The 19,372-nt window shown below is 36.8% G+C and overlaps 2 protein-coding genes across 5 annotated transcripts; one reads left to right on the top strand and one right to left on the bottom strand.

Annotated features, from left to right (window-relative positions):
* The first annotated feature begins 3,571 nt into the window (after positions 1-3,571).
* Positions 3,572-9,855, top strand: LOC104613423 (pheophytinase, chloroplastic-like). Of its 4 annotated transcripts, XM_010281229.3 has the most exons (7): positions 3,593-3,807; positions 3,923-4,135; positions 4,230-4,970; positions 8,116-8,342; positions 8,675-8,866; positions 8,951-9,107; positions 9,281-9,855. In XM_010281229.3, the coding sequence occupies exons 3-7, from the start codon at positions 4,248-4,250 to the stop codon at positions 9,521-9,523; spliced, it is 1,542 nt and encodes a 513-aa protein (XP_010279531.1). In that variant the 5' UTR covers positions 3,593-3,807; positions 3,923-4,135; positions 4,230-4,247; the 3' UTR covers positions 9,524-9,855. The 4 variants fall into 4 exon arrangements, with proteins under 4 accessions (XP_010279533.1, XP_010279531.1, XP_010279530.1 ...); XM_010281231.3 differs by lacking the exon at positions 3,923-4,135 and having other exon boundaries at positions 3,572-3,807; XM_010281228.3 differs by having other exon boundaries at positions 3,923-4,970.
* A 1,448-nt stretch (positions 9,856-11,303) lies between these two features.
* Positions 11,304-19,172, bottom strand: LOC104613422 (uncharacterized). The gene is made up of 10 exons (XM_019200489.2): positions 18,396-19,172; positions 17,724-17,836; positions 17,516-17,578; positions 17,302-17,391; positions 16,876-17,041; positions 16,323-16,512; positions 13,237-14,075; positions 12,417-13,031; positions 12,272-12,337; positions 11,304-11,727 (listed from the first exon to the last, which is right to left on the bottom strand). Exons 1-10 carry the CDS (start codon positions 18,963-18,965, stop codon positions 11,620-11,622), a joined length of 2,820 nt encoding a protein of 939 aa, XP_019056034.2. The 5' UTR covers positions 18,966-19,172; the 3' UTR covers positions 11,304-11,619.
* Positions 19,173-19,372: the final 200 nt, after the last annotated feature.

Here is a 19,372-nt window from a genome sequence, read left to right as displayed (position 1 = left end):
AGTGAACACTTGGAGCTTTTTTGATCTGATAATCAATCTAATTGTACATTTATAAAACCGATGTATTATTTACATTGCTTATGGATGGAAAAATCAATCGGTGGGCAGGGGTGGAGCTAGAATTTTTTCTTGATGAAGGGCAAAACCTAGAAAACATGGATAGCGGGGGCCAAAAGCTAAGAAACATGAGTAACGGGGGCAAAACCTAAGAAACATGGCTCCCCTCCACCACCCCTTGGCTCCGCCTCTGTCGATGGAGCCTTACACTAAAAACGAACACATTAAAATATGGATCAAGAGTGGAGTTTTACACTAATCCATATTCAAATTAAAAACAAACGCAAAACAAATACAAATCAATAATGAAATTTTACATCGATTTGTATTTACATTTAAAACAAACACAGCCTTACGATTTTGGTTTATTCGCTTTTATAGAGGGAAAGGTTGACTAGGGCTTTCTCTCTTCAAACTTAGCTTCTCTCATCATGAAGAAGAATTAGTTTAAGGAGACTATACATGTAATAGAGAGAGAGAATATGGGCCCCACAAGTGTCAATTCATGGTTATCAACACGCTTGCCACGTGTCTAATTTGATACCAATACATACAGTTATTTATGTCATTGGGTATTTGCCTTGAGACCGAATCAGCCCCCCACAAGATTGCCCCTACAACATCCCACACCACATCCCTGCCGTGTATTGAGAACATCTCCCGATGATGACATTATTGTTTTTGATATATCATCGGGAGATGTTCCAAATACACGGCAGGGATGGGACCGTTGTGGGGGACAGTCTTTGTGGGGCTGATTTGAACTCATTTGCCTTTGGATTCCATGCAGATTCAAAGGCCTTATATCAAGGGATGTTTGGAACCATGGTCGTTTAAAAAAAAAAAAACGGTGCCACATCGGATCCACATAGGCGTTTCAACAAATGCCCATGTATCTCATTGTTTGGTTCAGCCGATTATTAAAAAATTGGGCATGCCTCGTAAATCAGGACCCCACCGATGCATCAGTGAACCGTTGCCCCCAACGGTTAACTGACATGGTGTTTGGAAGCGTGGCCACTTTTGGGACCGATTTTCAAGAAAAAATGCCCATGCTTCCAAGACCCGTTTTTCACAAAAAAAACGCTTTTACCATGTAGGCAGTGAGCAACATTATACTATTTGGTAAACACTGTTTTCCATGTATGTGTTGACAGGTAAACACCACATTGAGTCAACTGTTGGGGGAAACAGTTCACCAATGCATGAAAACGCCAAATTTGGCGTTTCATGGATAGGTGGGTCCTGATTTTCGAGGCATGCTCGATTTTTTAATAATCGGCTGAACCAAACAATGAGATACATGGGTGTTTGTTGAAATGTCTATGTGGATCCGATGTGGCACCATTTTTTTGAAAAACGGCCACGGTTCCAAACATCCCTTAAGCTGGCAAAAAGTGGCTCCTACATGGCGCTTATGTGTAATCTGAGTTGGCATCAGTGGGAATGTTCCGGTGCTTCTCGACCCACCGAAAATCGGTCTTATTCTTTCTTCTTACTGCTGAACATCACAGAGCCTCTGTAACCTCTGCTCACCGAAAGTATCTTCGTCACTGCCGTCGCTGGAAGAGGTAGATCGTCGCCTGAGGAAGTTGATCATTGTCGGAGAAAGTATCTTCCAAACACCATGTCAGTATAAATGACTGAAACGAAAAATGAAAATCAGTTGAATTATTTGTACTTTGGGAACTAGTGAGGGGAAACATTGTTTCTGAAAAAAAAAAATATTTGGAAGGTGTGGGCATGAGAGAGAGATTACTCTGTTTTCCGATATAGGTGCTGGGGGTTGGCATTGCCAAGAAGGGTGGGAAATATCAGGTTGGAGAAGGAAGCTAGCTGCCATGACAGTAAATAAAATGAATTCCTATGAAGCGGGATCTGTTCCTCACAAATGGGCGCTTCACAGGATGATAGGATGTGCGTATAATAACTAATAAATATGGGAGATGTTTCCAATGCATGATAGGATGTGCATATGAGGCGCCTGTGAGGAACAGATCCGGTCTCAATTCTTATCTTTGAGAGTTAAGAAATTATCAGATCTGCTCCAATGTACGATCACCTGTGAGTCATGCTATGTGCAAGAAAACGAATTCGTACACTTAACATTGCTCAGCAAAATCCACGTGCAGATTCAGTCTACCCTTATAAATCCTAGCTCCACCTTAGGGGTGGACGGAACTATAAAAAACCCAATAAATCTAGACCATTTTCAATGGGTGATGTTGTTGATTTATTCCAATAATATTTTCAACCGTTGAATTTAAATTTTTAGACAAAATATTATAAAATAATCATCCAATTAATCTGGACTGTTTGATAAGAATCATTATATAATTTAGTATGATATTAGCGTGCATCATCTTACAGGGTAATGTGTGCATATATATGAAAAACGGTAATAAAAATCATTTTACCAAACAGTATAATATTGCTCACTATCTACGTGGCAGAACACTATCAAACAAAAATAAGACATTTTTTCCCAGAAAAACAGGTCTTAAAAGTATGAACGTTTTTGCTTGAAAATCGGTCTCAAAAAACATTCACGCTTCCAAACACCATGCAAGTGATTAATATTTTACTTTTGACACATACATAAATAAAATCGGGATGAATTCGGATCTAATCCAGTTCGCATTGAATCTGATCCAATTGTTGAAAATTAATACCCAAAGTCTAATCTGGGCTTTTAAGACAAACAACATAATTAGCTGACGTTAGACTTTTCATTATCTTTTTCCTTTTCTGCCTGCCACTCTTATCCATTTCCTCCTCTCTCCCCGACTCACGGCCAAGAAGTGGGCCAACACTGTATTAGCACCCGGGCCGCAGTAATTAGACAAATTCTCTTCGTGGGCAAATTCATATTTTTGTTTATTTCCAAATTTGCCACTTGATGTACAACTGGTCAGGCAGGTACGATACATTTAGTTGGTGGTTTAGACCCGGCCGGTAATTACCATCTGCATGAAATATCTAGTAGTAATTTCTACCGTTCGATTGGCACCAGATGCGATTTATGTTGAGTAGTTTCCAGTTTGACAACATCGAATCAGAACCTTAGGTTTCACCACGTCATCCAATCTATTATTCTCTTTATTCTCTTTTCGTGGCTAAGAGAGCGTTCCTTAACAGGCGGATTAAAGCATTATTTTATACAGAACACATGGCATTTCAAGGAGAGCCAGATTGAGGGAGCTTTTGCCACGTGCAAGTGTAGTCCAATTCAGACGGATTAGGTGAGAGTTGGGATGTTTTCCCAACACGTTCCAACATTGTCTGTGTCCGCACATTTGACCATAAGACTGGGACCCACCATGATGAAATGTGCGAGCACGGATCAGGAACGTGCAAAAAATTCCGTTTTCCGCTTCTTTCTCACAGTTCTCACATCAGTTTGTTTTCTTTGCGGAGAAGCTGAGACCGGATCTGCTCATCACATTTGGCGCTTCACAGGCGCCTCACACGCACATCCTATCATTCATTGGAACATCTCCCGTTCTTATTAGTTATTATTCACGGGAGATGTTCCAATGCACTATGGATGTGCATGTGAGGCGCTCATTAGTGAGTAGCAGATCCTGTTACGGAGAAGCTTACAATCAACTCCCTCTCTCGCTCTCAATCTATCCCTGTCCGGTTATAGAGCCTCCTCGATTTTTTGTGCTCAAAGCAACTTTGATTTCGAGAAATATCTGGATTTAATGGTAACTAGATCCGCGGATGAGGTTCAAGCTTCTCAATCTTGTAGGCTCTCTTTTTCTTCAGTTTTATTAATCTGGTTACAATCGCTGAAGCTTCTTTTTCTGTTCTTTTCTTTTCGATTTTTCGGTTAAAATTTTGATTTTTTTTTTTTTTATAGGTTCAGGCAGTAACAGTTCAAATGAGTTCTTCTATGGTCAATTAGTGCCATGGAGGCTTTTGTTAAAACTTCATCATTTGGAAGTGTAATTTTGTGAATTCCACGTGTAAATCGTAATGAATTGGCTATGCAGAAGCGAAATCCTTTTCATATTTTCATCTAATTTCTGGATTATCCAACAGCGAGTTTTATGCTCGACTCATTTGATAAGTGGTTGTTTGGTTTGTTTTTAATTCTGCTCAAGATTCATTTTAAACCGAGTTTATCTCTGAATTTTCAGTTTTCTTTCCTTTTATTTATATCACAGAGAGCCATTTTCTAAGCTATGGAACTGCTCTCCTTCTGCCAATCTGCGCCATCCTGTCATGTTGATAAATTGAAGTGGAGACTAGTTGAGAAAAGCTTGAACTTGAACGGGTCGAAGATATTTCTTGCTAGAAAAATTCGACCTGGATGTGTTGGAGTTGATTCCAGAAGCGATTCTTTCGGGTCGGAGCATTTAAGTTGTTCCAAAATTCAGAATCTTGATCAACGTCAGCATGTTGACAATTCCAGCATCTTGAGAGAAAGCTATAATTGTTATGTGGTGGATGGGAGAGAGGGTATAAGAAATGTTTCAGAAAGAGAGGAAGTGATAACAAAGGTTTCAATTCCGGGTCTGCAGGACGAATCCAATGGGGACCATGGTTCTCCTATTAGGAGTTGCTTCTGGGAATGGAAGCCAAAACTTAGAGTACATTATGAAAAGTCAGGGTGTGAAAATGTTAATTCTCCACCGATACTTTTTCTTCCTGGTTTTGGCGTGGGATCCTTCCACTATGAGAAGCAATTGAAGGATCTGGGCCGTGACTTTAGAGTATGGGCTATTGATTTTCTAGGACAAGGCTTGTCATTACCATCTGAAGATCCTGCTCCTCTGTTTAAAGAAGGTGTTTCAGAAGAAGAGGATCAGATCTGGGGTTTTGGAAAAGAAACTGAACCATGGGCAGATAAGCTGGTGTATTCAATTGATCTATGGCGTGATCAGGTTCAACATTTTGTGGAACAGGTATTTGGCTAAATGTCAAAATTTCTTATTGCATCTTGGGTATGCGGTTTTCCTGGTATATTTATGTGTTTATATTGATATTACTTCTATAGAATTCCAATATGATAGCTTCCAAGATTTTAAATTATTTTTTTGATTTTCTATGCTAGGAGAGGCCACGAGCTATTCAAGCTCAGCTAGGTTTAAACCAAGCTTCGACTTGATCCTGATATATAGGCTCATTTGCTAATCAAGCTGAGCTCGAGCCCAGTGAAGCTCGGCTCATGAGGCTTGCAAGCCTAATCGAGTCTAGTATAATAAATAAATAATTTTATATACATACATAAAATTATATATATAATTTTATATAATCGAGCCTAGTATAATATTTTGTATATAATAAATAAATTTTATTATATATAATAGTATTTTTTATATATGGTATTTTTATTTTTTATGTATAATAGTAAATAATTTTTGTAATTCTAAATTTTTGTATGTAAAATAAAAAAATATTTTTGTATGTATAATTTTTATCTTTTAGAAAAAGCTTGGCTTGCAGTTGAGCTCGAGTCGAGCCAAGCTGAACTTGTGAGCTTTTGAACTGAGCTCGAGCTCGATCTCAAGTCTCTAGCTCGAATCGAGCTTGATCCTAACACTATTTCTGTGAGCCGAGCTTGAATAGCCAAGTATTCGGCTCAGCTCGGCTTGGCTCGAATCCACCCCTAGCATCCACAAAGCAAGATCTTGAGAAATACATAATAATTGGCTTGAAGTTGGCACTAGGCCAATTTGGAGAGGTCACATGGTGATGTAGAGAGTAGAAACTTCTCTGGAGCGTTTTCTTTTTTCTTTTTTTTTTTGTTGAATTACACTTTCATTCAATGCAATCCATGTTTGGAGTTGGCATTGGTTCAATTTGGAAGGGAATAAAGTAAACAGAGATTAAGGAAGAGTTTTTCAGAGATATCTTCTGTTAAAATATTCTTCAAGGGATCTTGACCTATGCTTCCCAATCCTCTAAACTGTAGTTTCAACCACCTGAAAGAATAATTCTTTTTGAGAAAGAGGTAAGGTATTGTATTAATTTTTACTGTTAAAAACTCAAAAAATTCAAGTATCGGTCAAGTATGCTCCACGTACAGCTAGAAACTACCTGAAAGAATCATAAGGATCGAGGGCCTTTCTTCTAGAATTCTCATTCTTAAATTACATTCCTTTCTATTTTCTGGACATACAGTCTGGTGAGCATCATGATGTTTACCTTCATGGGAAAGGACAAATGATGCAATGACATGAATAACTTTACTCACTAAGGATTTATTAACTCAAAACCATCCATTCCCAGTTGGGTCTTAAATATCAGGATGTTTTGATTGTAGATCATCAGCAAAACCAGATTATAGTACATAGTCCAATAACATTGTATTTACTATGTAAGCCTAGCTTCCTTTTCCTCTGAAGATATATGATGCTGTCTCACATTAAATCACTTGTACACCAGGAGTCATACTAAATCCTACAAAAGTCTAACATATTTTTGAGCATTTCTCTATTTATTTGTTTCCCTACACATTACCTAGTTGAGAATTAAGTATTTGTATGTTTACTACACAGTTATGGTATTTTGTATGTTAGCAGTTCTTGTATGTGCATGCTTTATTCTGAGAAAAGGAATTCTGACTCTTTTCAAGTTGGAAATCTACCTGTTCCCCATCAGTATCATACCTTGATGTGGCAACTTCCATCTATTTTGCATAAAAAAATGCCTCAAATGCCGTTATCTTTAGGATTCATTTGATGGTTCAAAGTTATGCTATTATAAATAAGCTAGTAAGATGACTATGTACTTAATGTTTGTGAAATAACTGTTATAGTCTTTTGCTCTTTAAGCCATGGTAACTGTTTGAATTACATGACTGGCACACATCTAGAGAATGACAAATCATATGAATGTTATACCCAATATATATATATATATATACTATTTTAGTGTTTCCACAGATTGTGTGGGTAAAGAGGCTGGAATGGTGGAATGCATTGCAAATTTATCGATTTGGCATTTCCCAATACATGCTCTCTATTATTTTCTCTTTTTTGGCGTGGATGAAAGCATGTTGCCTCATATATTTTAAAAATGCACTGGTGATGTACTTGGGTTTGGTGGTGTTAGTAGTCCAGTGATGGGTTAGTACATACAAGGTTTAGTCAGGTTTGAAGTTTGGCAAGTAGTCTAGCTTATGGGTTAGGTAGAAATGTTACCCTAGTTCCCTAGGAATCTTACTAGACATGTAGGGTAAAGAGGGCTAGGTGGCTATTGCCAGCTTGTTGTCTTAAGCAAACCTGTACTTCGACAAAATTATTTTTTTTAATCACTAAAATTTTTTTGTTACTAATAAGAAAATATACTTCTGATTTTTGAAACTACATCATGAGAGCAAACATAGTTGATTTTTGAGGGGGTAGAGATTTCTTTTCTCTTTTGTTTGGGGGTGGGCAGGGGGGTATCTTAGGTCATCATTGGTTGGATGCAGTCAGGATGAAATAGTCCTCGGAGTCTAAGACACTATATCAGAGAGGTAATAGCCATAGTTTTCAGACTGAACATCTCATTCATATGAATACCTAGGTCTGCCGACTTTCTGGTACACTGCTTGGCTAAGGGTGGAATTGCAAGGAATCTATTTTCCTGGGGGTTAGACATTCTTTATTCTTTCATTGATCATTTGTACTCTTTTTCTCTCTTTTGATCAATAAATTTTCATTACAAGAATGCAAACTGTGCAGTGTCTACGTTCTTATCTCTCTCATTATGAAATGTAGTAATATAGAAGATTATTAATCATACTAATATTTATGGTTATTTAAAAGCTGTTTAAAAAGATCCCAATTCTTACTCTTCTTCTTTAGGCTTCTTGTCAACCCTGGTGTTTGATAGATTTTTGAGAGAATTATAGTAATTCTATCTATTTATGCAAAGATGTTTGCACTCTCTTTGTTTGATAAAATGTAATTGCAGTAATAAAATATTGGTCCTTCAGATAAAGAAGTTCTTATTTTACTGTGTTTTGTTCACTGTAAAACTTTTAGTATTTCTAACTTCTAAGTGTGTTATTTCTTTTCCAATTTATGGAAAAGAAAACTAAACTGGTAAGCCTTGCTGCAGGTTATTGGTGAACCAGTTTATGTTGTGGGAAACTCTCTAGGAGGATTTGTGGCACTCTATTTTGCAGCATGTAATCCTCAGCTAGTGAAGGGTGTTACACTGCTAAATGCAACACCATTTTGGGGATTTCTTCCTAATCCTATTAGATCTCCAAGACTAGCCAGGATTTTCCCATGGGCAGGGACATTTCCACTGCCAACAAATGCCAGAAAGCTCACAGAATTGGTGTAAGTTTTAACTTTCATTGATCGAGTTCATCATTTTGTTTCCATTTATGTGAAGGAGGAATACCTCTTCCTTCTTATCTAAGGCAATCTAGTTTTTACAAGTTTGCTGAGAACAGATGTTGACAATCCTTATTCCCTTAATGAGTGAAAGTACCATTTTGTTTATTTTTATTGTTATCAAGTGAAGCTTAAAAATATAATATTTTTTATGTTATGCTGATCTGGTATTCCCAGGGAAGAATATGCTTTCTGCCTCCAACTTCTTCCACAACTATTTTTGTCTGAGTAGCTGCGTTAACTGAAATATCTCTGTCTCTCCCTCTCTCCTGCAGATGGCAAAAGATAAGTGACCCCAGAAATATAGGCAACTTGCTTAAGCAAGTTTATGCTGATCACTCAACAAAAGTTGACAAGGTTTTCTCTCGCATACTTGAAGTAACACAACATCCAGCAGCAGCTGCATCATTTGCATCAATCATGTGTGCTCCTAAAGGACAACTTTCCTTCCGTGAATCTTTATCTAGGTATATGATTTTCAAGAATTCAAGTCACTATTTATACCCATTGTTTCTCTTTCACAGTTAAGGAATTTATATCCTCTTATTTAGATGCCAAGAGAACAATGTCCCAATCTGTCTCATGTATGGCAAAGAAGATCCTTGGGTAAAGCCTGTGTGGGGGCGCCAGGTGAAACGGCAACTGCCTGAAGCTCCATATTATGAGATTAGCCCAGCAGGTCATTGCCCTCATGACGAGGTTCCTGAGGTATAACTCTCATTCTTGATAGCTGTAGAAGTTGGACAAGTTTTGACTGAGCTATATACATCATTTCTTTAGGTTGTTTCCCTGAAACTGTGTGACAGCCCCTTCTGTTTTGCCTTCACTTTTCCATTATTAGGGTAGTTAAAGAAGTTGGTCCTTCTCTCCTCATTGTTCAGGTTGTGAATTATTTACTACGTGGATGGATCAGAAACCTCGACTCACAGGGTTCTATTGCATTGCCTCTTCTGGAAGATCCTGAATCTGTTGAATATGGAGTCTCCGGGGATTTAGAGTTTGTCAGAGATGGATCAAGAAAATCAGTGAGGGTGCGTCTCTTTGGATCGAGATTCTCTTTCTGGAACCAAATAAACACTTACATTAAATCCCGTGCTAGAGATAAAGAAACTAATCCTCGATAACAAAAGTTCACCTTCTTTTACACATGATGTAAATCTGATGTGTATCATATATTTTGATTCGTTAATGTGGTAAAGAAATTCAGTTCCACATCAATGTATACATAAATGTGTCAGTTCAAAAGTGTGGAGAAAAGAAGTGCAATTACCATAGGAATTTCTGTCTTCTTGTATGTAATTTTGTAGGTGGGTGAACAAGACTTGAATGAAGATGATTGCAGAGTAGTGGCAGTGATTGTCTTCTAAGCAGACAGGCAACGAAATGTTTCATGGAGGAATATGAAAAGAATTGAAACAAAAAAAAAAGGAAATAAACCAATGAATTGAAATCTTTATTTACTAAGTTCTAAGATGGAATAATGTTTTGTCTTTTCCATGTGACCATGCTAGAACTAGATGAGTACATAACCTTACTTCCATATTGCACAATGTATTTGTTAACAATGCTCTGAGACTGAGAGAAGATCGCCCATAAAACCTCACACTAAGGCTGTGTTTGGTTTGAAATAAAGTGTAAGGAAACCTCACACTAAGGCTGGTACAGGTTTCCCTACCTTTCCCTTCCTTTTCCTACCTTTTCTTTCATGTTTTTTTCTCAAATTTTTTTTGATTAAAAATATGAGTTTTTTTCTCAAGTTTTTTTTTTGAGGTATAAATTTATTTGTTGGAGAAGAAAAAAACAATCGAACATGGGCGCTCAATCCAATGTTTGCACTCCCACTCCCTGATTTGATCAATGATGCTGTGTTTGGTTTGAAAGTTCTAGAGGAATGAAATGAAACCTCTAAAATTGCAATTTATCTTTTCCTTGTGCGGCGAATTTCTTCACTGTACTCTATATTCAATTCAACTATCCAATCAAAAGAAAAACGTTATTTGTTTGGAAATGCAAATCCATGGGAACTACAAGGATTCACCGATAGTGTGACTGATCGGTAAAGCTTAAGATAGAGACCTTTCTAAATTGAACTTCTCCCTGGATTTGCAAATTGCCATCACACAGAATATCAACATCATACTTGATTTATGCAGCAGTCAATGCTTGGAATGTCACAAGAGAACTTAATCTGCAGACTGTATAAATTTGCTTTGAGACTTGACCTATATTTCTTCCTTTAAGCATTTGGGTGAACTAGTAATGGATTTTTCACATCTTGCTGCTTGGTAAATGGTATGAATCACAAAAGTGACTAGTTTGACGAGTTTTTCTACAAAACACTGAAATTGAGTGTAAGATTCCCGTTCTGCAGTTATTGAATTTTCACAAAAATGATCATCAAGGAGGTGCATGCAAGGCTCCTCAGTCGTCCCAGAAGTGTAACCTTGCTTTTCTATAGAAATGCTGATAAAGCTAAGTTCAATAAGATTTTGAACTTTTCATACGAAATGCTCAACTGTTTACACAGTTACATTAACATAACAGTTTAAGGAAATCAATTATCAGTACATGCATAATATGAATAAGTGCAAAAGATGACAACTAATGAACAAATTTACTTATGATACGGAAAGGTTTATGAAAAATATCGCAATCAGTCCTCTTTTCGATGCAACCAAAAGCCCCAATTGCTTCAAACTAAATGATTTTTGGTGATTTTCCATAGCAGTTGCTTCATGCCAGACCAACATTTTTTGCAAAGGATTTAATGAATGCCCCTAAGAAATTCTCAGTACTACTTTTATTCATGCCAGTACGCCCAAGCCATTTATTAGCCCCAATAAGAGCTAACAGAATAGAATGCCCAAATTGATATGGGAAAATTTTCTAAAACGAATTTCATAGAAGAATGGAAATTCCTCTGATCAATTTATTGAAACTAATAGATTAGGACATGTTAATATAGTGTACAGCTCTTGCTTGATTTTTTTTATCACTAAAGAGCAATTTTATTAATTTGAGTTGATGATTACAAACACCCAAAGATGGGACTTGATACCCAGTCACCCATATATTGTATTTTAGTCTTTTTACAATGCTGCCCAGAAAGCATGACAGAAGACACCACCAACCCCCATGTATTTGTACAGTGTTCCCATATGGATTGTTTTTGGGTTGATTTCTTCTTTTTTTTTTGGTGTGTAAGAGTTTGTAGGAAGCATCACGATGCCAAAGCAGTCCAATAACTTTCAGCACATAGGCTTGTTGGAGTCCTGATGATACGTGACCACTCCCATTGTGTGCCATCTATTTGTTTCAATTCTGCCAACTGCCATGAAGTTGCATTGTTAGCTATTGCTTTCTTTTAATTTTCTGACATGAGATTTGAAAAGTCTTTGTTCACAAGTTTCTGTGGAAATCCTTTCCAATATTTCACTTTGTCAATCAGTGAAAATTGAACCATGCATGTTATAATTTGAAGATTAAAAGGGTTGACAGTCATGAAGGTCAGGAGTGGAATATTCAAAAAGGTCCATGACAATGCTGAACTTACCAGTTCTTCCTTATGCCTTTTGGGATGGGAAATATTTGTGTCAGATAAAAAAAATCTGAAGAGATTGTTCAAAATTTTAAAAGGGTTTGGCTTCTTTAACAGAAATCCATTGTAAGTATCTATACCTAACATTTCAATATATGATGCTTTTCATTTTGAATCATGTTTAGTGTTACTTTTCCATTTCCATCCTGCAGTTGTAGTTGTATGCATGTTATACATACAACTAGCATTTCTTATGTTGGAGGTGGACATAAATGGAAATCTGGTTTCTTTTTTGAGATGCTACTGGAAAGTTATGATTTATTATATTGCTTACTCTTCCATCTCTTAACTCAAAGATCACTGAGTTCTCCGAAAATGGGATTGGACGTATTGATGCCACCTGTGTAAGATCAAGATATCTTTTCAGTAATAACATCAAAAATTTTTACTGATATAGAAAAATGCAGATTGCTACCAACCTTTGCATTGCACTTTCTGTTGAAATTATGTATGTCTTGTGTGTTCTTAACGATACTAGCCACAATATCTTCGTTGATGCAGATTTCATCCTTTACATATTTTGCTTCCATTAACATTTGATCTTTAGCAGACATATTTTCCACAGAGGGGAAACCATAGTTTTTCCATTTCCATGTACTTTGTTCCAAGTATCTCAGATAAACTTCACCATCTGATCCAATCAAAAACAATTGATTTCCTTCAAAGCAAGGACCTGGTGGGCTGACTAGAGTTACACTTTTGTCTGGTGTTCCATGTTCCACCCAGTTCCATCCATCCAATGCATTCCAGTGATATTCAACAAGTCCTCCATCTTCTGAGGTCATGTATAGAGAACCTGTTAGTGATGTAGATGATGGCCTCATAGCAGTTCCAGGCGATCTCGATAGAACTAAATGTGGGGACTGATAGTGTTCATGCCACAATTCTGTCACTTTGTTATACTGATATAGCCGACCATTCTTCCCAACAACAAACACTATATTTTCACGGAAGGTTTCCTGATCTACTATACATGCAATTCTAGTATTTGGGGGGTTTTGGCAGTCTTTCCACTTGAATTTTCGCAAGGCAACCTATTAAAATAGGTCCATAAATCAGAAGTGTATGACAGCTTAATTTAGTATTGTCAATTGCAACTTAAATACATATTCTTCTGGCTCACAACAACCAAAAAAAACAAAAACAGTCATAATACCTATATTAAGTGCTTAAATTATTTCTTTAAATATACTGCCCCAATATAGAATACTCATTTTGGTTTGGTATCTGAAAACTTACCATAAATTGAACTAGTCTTCCATTTCTGCTCACAAAGAAAAGTGAATCTTCAGCTGTAACTTTCAATGTTCGTCCAGGTAATCTGTCCCATGGAGGACCCCCAATCACTTGCCTTCCCTTTCTCATGGCAGTGCAGTTAATCCATGCTAGCTTATTGCTGCTTCTTTCTCTCATAAGTAAGTTCCCATGTATGTCAATCAGAAACAAACTCCCATTGTAGCTTCCTACTGTACCTTTCATAATTGTTGAGTGCTCATGCCTCAACCACAACCATACATTATTAGTATATAGATTTTCATAAGTCAGTCCAGTATCTGTTATGAGAAAAAATGATTTGCCTTCCTGCATAACTCGCATGTGAAAGTTTGTATTAGTCCAGTTTATAAGGAAGTTACTTTGGTCAAAAGGTTTAGTGAGGCTACTTTCTGATGTACTTGGATATAGGTAGTTCTGTTGTGCTTGGTTTCCCTTTCGCCTTCTTGTTGTTGTCCTTGTAATTCCAGAGGAAATTGACTCATCTTTTATACCTGCGATACAATTCAAGGGTCCTCGTTCTTCAGTGCAATACTCTTTATTCCATCCTTCAGTTTCTGGGGCATCTAAGACTGACCATTCATAATTAACTGATGTTTTTCTTCGCACATTGAGCTGTTGAGTTGGGCCAGAACTTTCACCACCGATGCCGGGTAAATGTAATTCTGCAAGCCTACCATCATCTAGTGGGAACACTATCCTGCCAGCTTGCAATAGCAGGCCTGGAATTCCCATTGCGGTTTTTGAGTGTGGTGGATGCATGTGATTCACCCACTGCTCTAGCATTTCATTCCCCTGAGATGTACCTGTCTTCCCAGAGAAAATTTGCATTCATGGCTTTTATTCAAAAATGCATAAGATATCCTGTTAATAGAAATGAACTTTCAAACTCATGTGTCATTGTTATGTTAATGTGCAATGCGGAAAGTTGTCTTACACATGGTAGATTTTTTTTTGTAGATTTTAATTAATGCATGCTCATTTTGATATCTCTTGTACTTTCTGAAAGTACACTCATCATATCTAAAGGAGCATAATTCTTATGTAGAAAAGTTCTGTAAAAAAAGATTGACTAGTGTAATCTATATTTCAGGAAACTTTCAAGGCTACAACTAATTGATATGTTAAAGGCAGTCCAACAAGAAAGTAAAATTAAGAGAGTATCAGAAGATGTGATGGTTGTAAATAACCAGTGCTAACTGCCAACTCATATTAGCCATTAGACTGAAATTGGAGTTGGTATCAATGCCAAATATGTTTCAACCACATCACATACCTAATAACTCCAATATGCTAATAACATGGTGTTAATCAAATATAATTTAATGAGCACAAAGATATATAGTTTCTGCTACAATTGATTATTAAATTTCTGATTTTTCCCAACTTCCAAATTATAATGCTTATTCCTTTTATTAAGCAATGTAACAGCCATGGTTGAAAGAAATTCATTTATAATTTTACATTGAGCATCATACTACGGTGGTTCTTCAATAAATTGATACCTAATGTTGGATCTTTCAAAGTGGCCATCCTTGTACTAAATTTATGTTCCATATCAAAGGGGAACAGGAGATATAAACATGAAGTAAAAGCCAGTAAACTACAAATAGGCTTTCTATAGGGGTTAAGCACTGACCATACCTAATTAAATAGAAAGCTAAAACTAACTTTAGAGGTTCAAAATTAGCATGAAGAAAGAGATAATGGACACATTCCCATTTCCAGACCCACACAAATAAATTGAAATGACCAAACTACCCTAGATGCCCAAAATAAAAGGCAGCATAAGAAGGTACATAATTGTTAAATAGATGGCCTATATCCCGTGGCAAAACTTCCCCCAATAAGCCTTATGGAGATGTAGGATCTCCATCATATAGTTTTACTCAACTTCCCTAGACTGTGATGAAGAATTTTGATTGAAAAAAGACAGTTGTGGTAGTGTCAGATTATTGTACTATTTTGCAAGAATGTAAGCAAAGAAATTTGAAATATCACAAGAAGGGGCAGTGGGGGTTGGCTGAGTGGGGGCTGGGGGATTTTGGTGCTAGTTGATGTAAGTGAAACGACCTATTTGGATTTTACATACTCTAGTCCTAGAAAAGACCCCATGAGTTTTAGCTGGATCCATGAATCTGGAGGCCCAACTTTGAGCAATGACTGAATTAGACTAGAAGTCAAGGGCAACTCAGTCTCTACAAGATATAGTTTTCTGATTTTTAAGCCACATTGGTTGAAAGTTTTAGCTCCTTATGAAAGTAGATCCATTAATTGTTAAATATAAATATTAGATCTGTCTTATCATTCATTGTTGTGGTTCTTCTAATAATGAATGAAAAGTTGAAGGCTTGTAGCATCCTTCTATAATAAGGTGCACCTCTCTTTTGTGATGGTGATCATACTCTGCCAGTCTGCCATCCCTCCTTGGGCTTTGATTTGTGGGGCTCTAAGGAGCCAGAGTGGGTTTTAGTGGGGTAATGAGTCTGACATTCACTATCGAAGCACTCACTGAAATTTTAAATGTAACATGCCCTCCCTTGGTTTTCCTCTCTGAGTATGTGCTTACCAAATGGAATAAGTAAAAGAATCACTGCTCAGTTCTCTAGTTGACAATAAAAGATAATCAGTTTGCTACAATAGAAACAATCAAGAGAAGTTGTTTTCTTGACTAAAATCTACCGTTTACCAGTTACAGGTTTGGCAGAACACTCCCCACAAGCTGAAGAGAGGATAAAAGAATGCTATAGAAGCAAATTCACCTGACTGAAGTGGTAATCAGCATCAACATGTTCATTAATTCATAAACATAATGCAGAATTTAATTCTAACACTTGTATCACAAAATTTAGGTTTAGAAGCTAATCAATATATTAATGAATCATAAAAAATGAAAGCAATTTCATTTTGCACACAGATAAACAATTAACATTGTAGGTTTGAAACCTTGACTTGATTTTGCATTCTTAGCTAGGGGTACAATGCAGACTAGTACAACTTAACTGAAGGAATGAAATCATGTCTTTGTTTGCAAGGTCTAAATTGGAGCTTACGTGAATGTTTAGGAAGCTGATATTCATATACGGATCCACTAGATGTAGTAAAGAACAATGAGAAAACCTTCTCATTTAGTTCGTCTTGAGTGGCAGGTGTGATAGATGTTAAGTGTTGGTCCTTTGGACCTTCATGAGCTATCCATCTCCACTTCCTCTGGTGCAGCCTTCTCTCAATCAAGTGACCATCCTGCATGTCTACAAAGTCTTATAAAACAATGATAATAAGAATGGTGTCCCGTTAGTAAAACTTAGATGTTTGTAATTATCAAACAAAAATAATCTGCCACAGTGAGTTTGCAATGTTCAATTATAATGAAAAAAATACTCAAGTTCATCTCTACCTATAGAACCTAAAAGTGTGAATCAGATTAGAATGACACTGTTCTGAATGTGATAAAGGGAACCCAGTGGATACTACAAGTTGAGGTTATTAATTTGCAAACTATATGGTACCATATGAGAGATATTATAACATAAAAATTTTCTAGTACTTACCATAAAATGTATTTTCTATTTTTACATAGGCATAGATACAAACTCAGTGTTGTACCTTTGTTAAAAGGAACAGAGATATAGAATGAGCTCCAACCAAGCCATGCAAAGTACATCCAATGGATGGTGCCAATGAAATTTCTTGTTTTGATCCTTCGCCCCATATATGTTTCTTCCATGATGGCCTTGAGCTTCGGTCTAGCTCATAAAGATCTCCCCTGGAACTGCACTGAAAGATTTCATATTTAGCATTTTCTGATGACTCTCAAACAGAAAAGAAGGCCACTACGTTTACAGAAGAGAATTTGCATGATTCTTCATCAAATCAATTCTGATTCAGGATTGGCCATATTATTATTTGGTATAAATTGTGAATTAGTGATGTAGAATCTTGAAGACAATATCTTTACTATGCTAGCATAAAAATAAACCATAGAAAATGGCACACTTTGCTTTGTGAGGATTATAATGTGATGGTTGCTACCTCACTGTAAATACCACATCTGGTCTAACAGTGGCAACATTGACTACTGCTGCAGCATTTCCACCAGGGGGTCGGCCATGATATATCCACCTGTTTAAAGTTGATTTCAGATCAAATCAAACATTGAAGTCTGTAATTGAACTTTTTTTTTTTTGTTGAAAACTCTGTAACTGAACTAGGATTTATTATCTGAGATTACAGCCATTAGTCTCACCTCCAAGGCTTAATTTCAATGAGTTCCAACAGGGATCCTCCAATTGTGGTGAAGTATGCTCTTCTGATGAGGAGAAAGGAAAGGAAAAAAAAAAAAAAAAAAAGATAATAAGGTACGCACAGGAATTCAGCTTTACAGGATTCTACAGCAGTGGGAACAGGTTTTGCATGTATAGGAGGCATGAACACTTCCAATATAGATTGCTTACTTTCCATCATTTGAAACAACACCAGACTTGATCAGGATTAAGCTAGAATTTGTTTCTGTATGTGTAGGCGTGCACTCAATCCAAACTGCCTGTGAGCTTTCACTAATCTGCAGCTGAAAAAAGAAAAGCAGGAATATATTAGTAAAATACTGTAGATGAATATATATGATGAGTGCTGTTTAATTATAATACAGAAGAGAAAGAAAGTATGCGATTTTCTCTCTGTAGGTATATAGCAATCCAAGTGGCCATTACAATTTACAAACAAAATTTAGTATTTCTTACTTTTCTAAATGAATCTATATTGGAGAAATTATTTTTCTTTGTTAACTAGAAAGGACAAGTTATTTTGTTTGTTGAATTTAATTAAAGAAATTTCGTTTACAATAGTTATATTTATTACTCTTCTAGCTCCTCTCTGGAAGTACCGCTGCAGCTTTATATGATATGAAAATTAACCGTATCCCGTGGAATAAATATCAAACGTAATAAAACCTTAGAATTAGAATGGACCAGACGGAAGGGTTAGTAACTAAACCAATGCTAATTTTTAGAATTAATTTCATGGAGCTTACTAATATTGATTCGCTACCGTAAGATATTCTGCTCTCTCTCTCTCTCTCAGAGATTTCATCTGATACTGAAATAGAAGCAGGCTGTGCAGAATATTACCTGATATAGATTTCCTGCTTCAGATAACGCAATAAAAGTCTGATTGACAATAAAAACTGAAACTGCAGGACCAGCTGATATTGGTAAATCGTGAGGTGCAATTACCCACTGCACCCCATTCCAGAACCTTTCATAGATAGACCCACTTTCCCCTGTCACCCAAATAGATATCTCTGCCATCCTAGTTAGAGAAATTCTCTTCCTTTGAGGGAGAACAATATTAGAACTCTCGTCCAGTAATGCCCTGTCACCAGGCATGACCTTTGAGTTCTTCCCTTGTTCAGGAATATCAATTCTCCCCTGCAAGCTTTCCTCTTGCTGCTTCATCTGAGAAATAGAACCCACCTTGGTACAGTTTCCATTGATACAAGAAACCAAATCAAAAGGTAATTCCACTTCAACCCAACTATTAGATTGCTCCTCAAACTCCCAAAAACGATTAGTCTTCTGTTCAAAATTAGGATTGATGTGTCGAAATTCACTGGGACACCACACCGAGTAAACAAGAACAGCAAAGAAGTGAACAGATAGAAAGAATCTGATGAAGAATTTTACATAAAATCCGGCCATGGCATCTGCTACCAGTATTCCCGCTGTTAAGAGTGGGGTAGAAGACAGAATTTAGATGTAACTGTGAATAATTCATGGGCAAGGTTTGAAGGTCGTTACTTTCACAGAAAAGCTAACTTGCAGATTATGGAGAACATCTCTCTTTGTCTGTGACCTGCCTCTCTCCATGTACTTGGCGAGAGGGGGTCCATTGCACAAAACAGATGGACAGTTAGTTACTACGGACGCAGCTTTATATTATATAAGAAGCTCTCAGCCTTCTTTTGTCAACTCTTCTGGTTGTAGCATAAATATGTGTAGTCTACACGTATGGCGTCGTGGATTCTTTTTCTTTTTTGGTCATCCCTTGTTTGTCTGTTCTTCTGTGATTGGGTCCCAGAAATTAATGATATTCTTACCTAACAATT

The sequence above is a fragment of the Nelumbo nucifera genome, chromosome 7 (assembly GCF_055504915.1).
Source record: "Nelumbo nucifera cultivar China Antique chromosome 7, China Antique-T2T, whole genome shotgun sequence".
Taxonomy (NCBI): domain Eukaryota; kingdom Viridiplantae; phylum Streptophyta; class Magnoliopsida; order Proteales; family Nelumbonaceae; genus Nelumbo; species Nelumbo nucifera.
Note: the sequence above shows the minus strand (reverse complement) of the source record. Positions and strands in the feature narration are given on the sequence as shown.

Excerpts from the sequence above, each read along its gene's own strand:
- LOC104613423 (XM_010281231.3), top strand. The coding sequence starts at position 4,248 with ATGGAACTGCTCTCCTTCTGCCAATCTGCGCCATCCTGTCATGTTGAT. Across the intron at positions 8,867-8,950 it reads TTCCGTGAATCTTTATCTAG|ATGCCAAGAGAACAATGTCC; the intron begins GTATATGATTTT and ends CCTCTTATTTAG. Across the intron at positions 9,108-9,280 it reads CTCATGACGAGGTTCCTGAG|GTTGTGAATTATTTACTACG; the intron begins GTATAACTCTCA and ends CTCATTGTTCAG.
- LOC104613422 (XM_019200489.2), bottom strand. The coding sequence starts at position 18,965 with ATGGCCGGATTTTATGTAAAATTCTTCATCAGATTCTTTCTATCTGTT. Across the intron at positions 17,837-18,395 it reads AAGCAGGAAATCTATATCAG|CTGCAGATTAGTGAAAGCTC; the intron begins GTAATATTCTGC and ends TTCTTTTTTCAG. Across the intron at positions 14,076-16,322 it reads TCAGCTTCCTAAACATTCAC|GTACATCTCAGGGGAATGAA; the intron begins GTAAGCTCCAAT and ends CTGGGAAGACAG.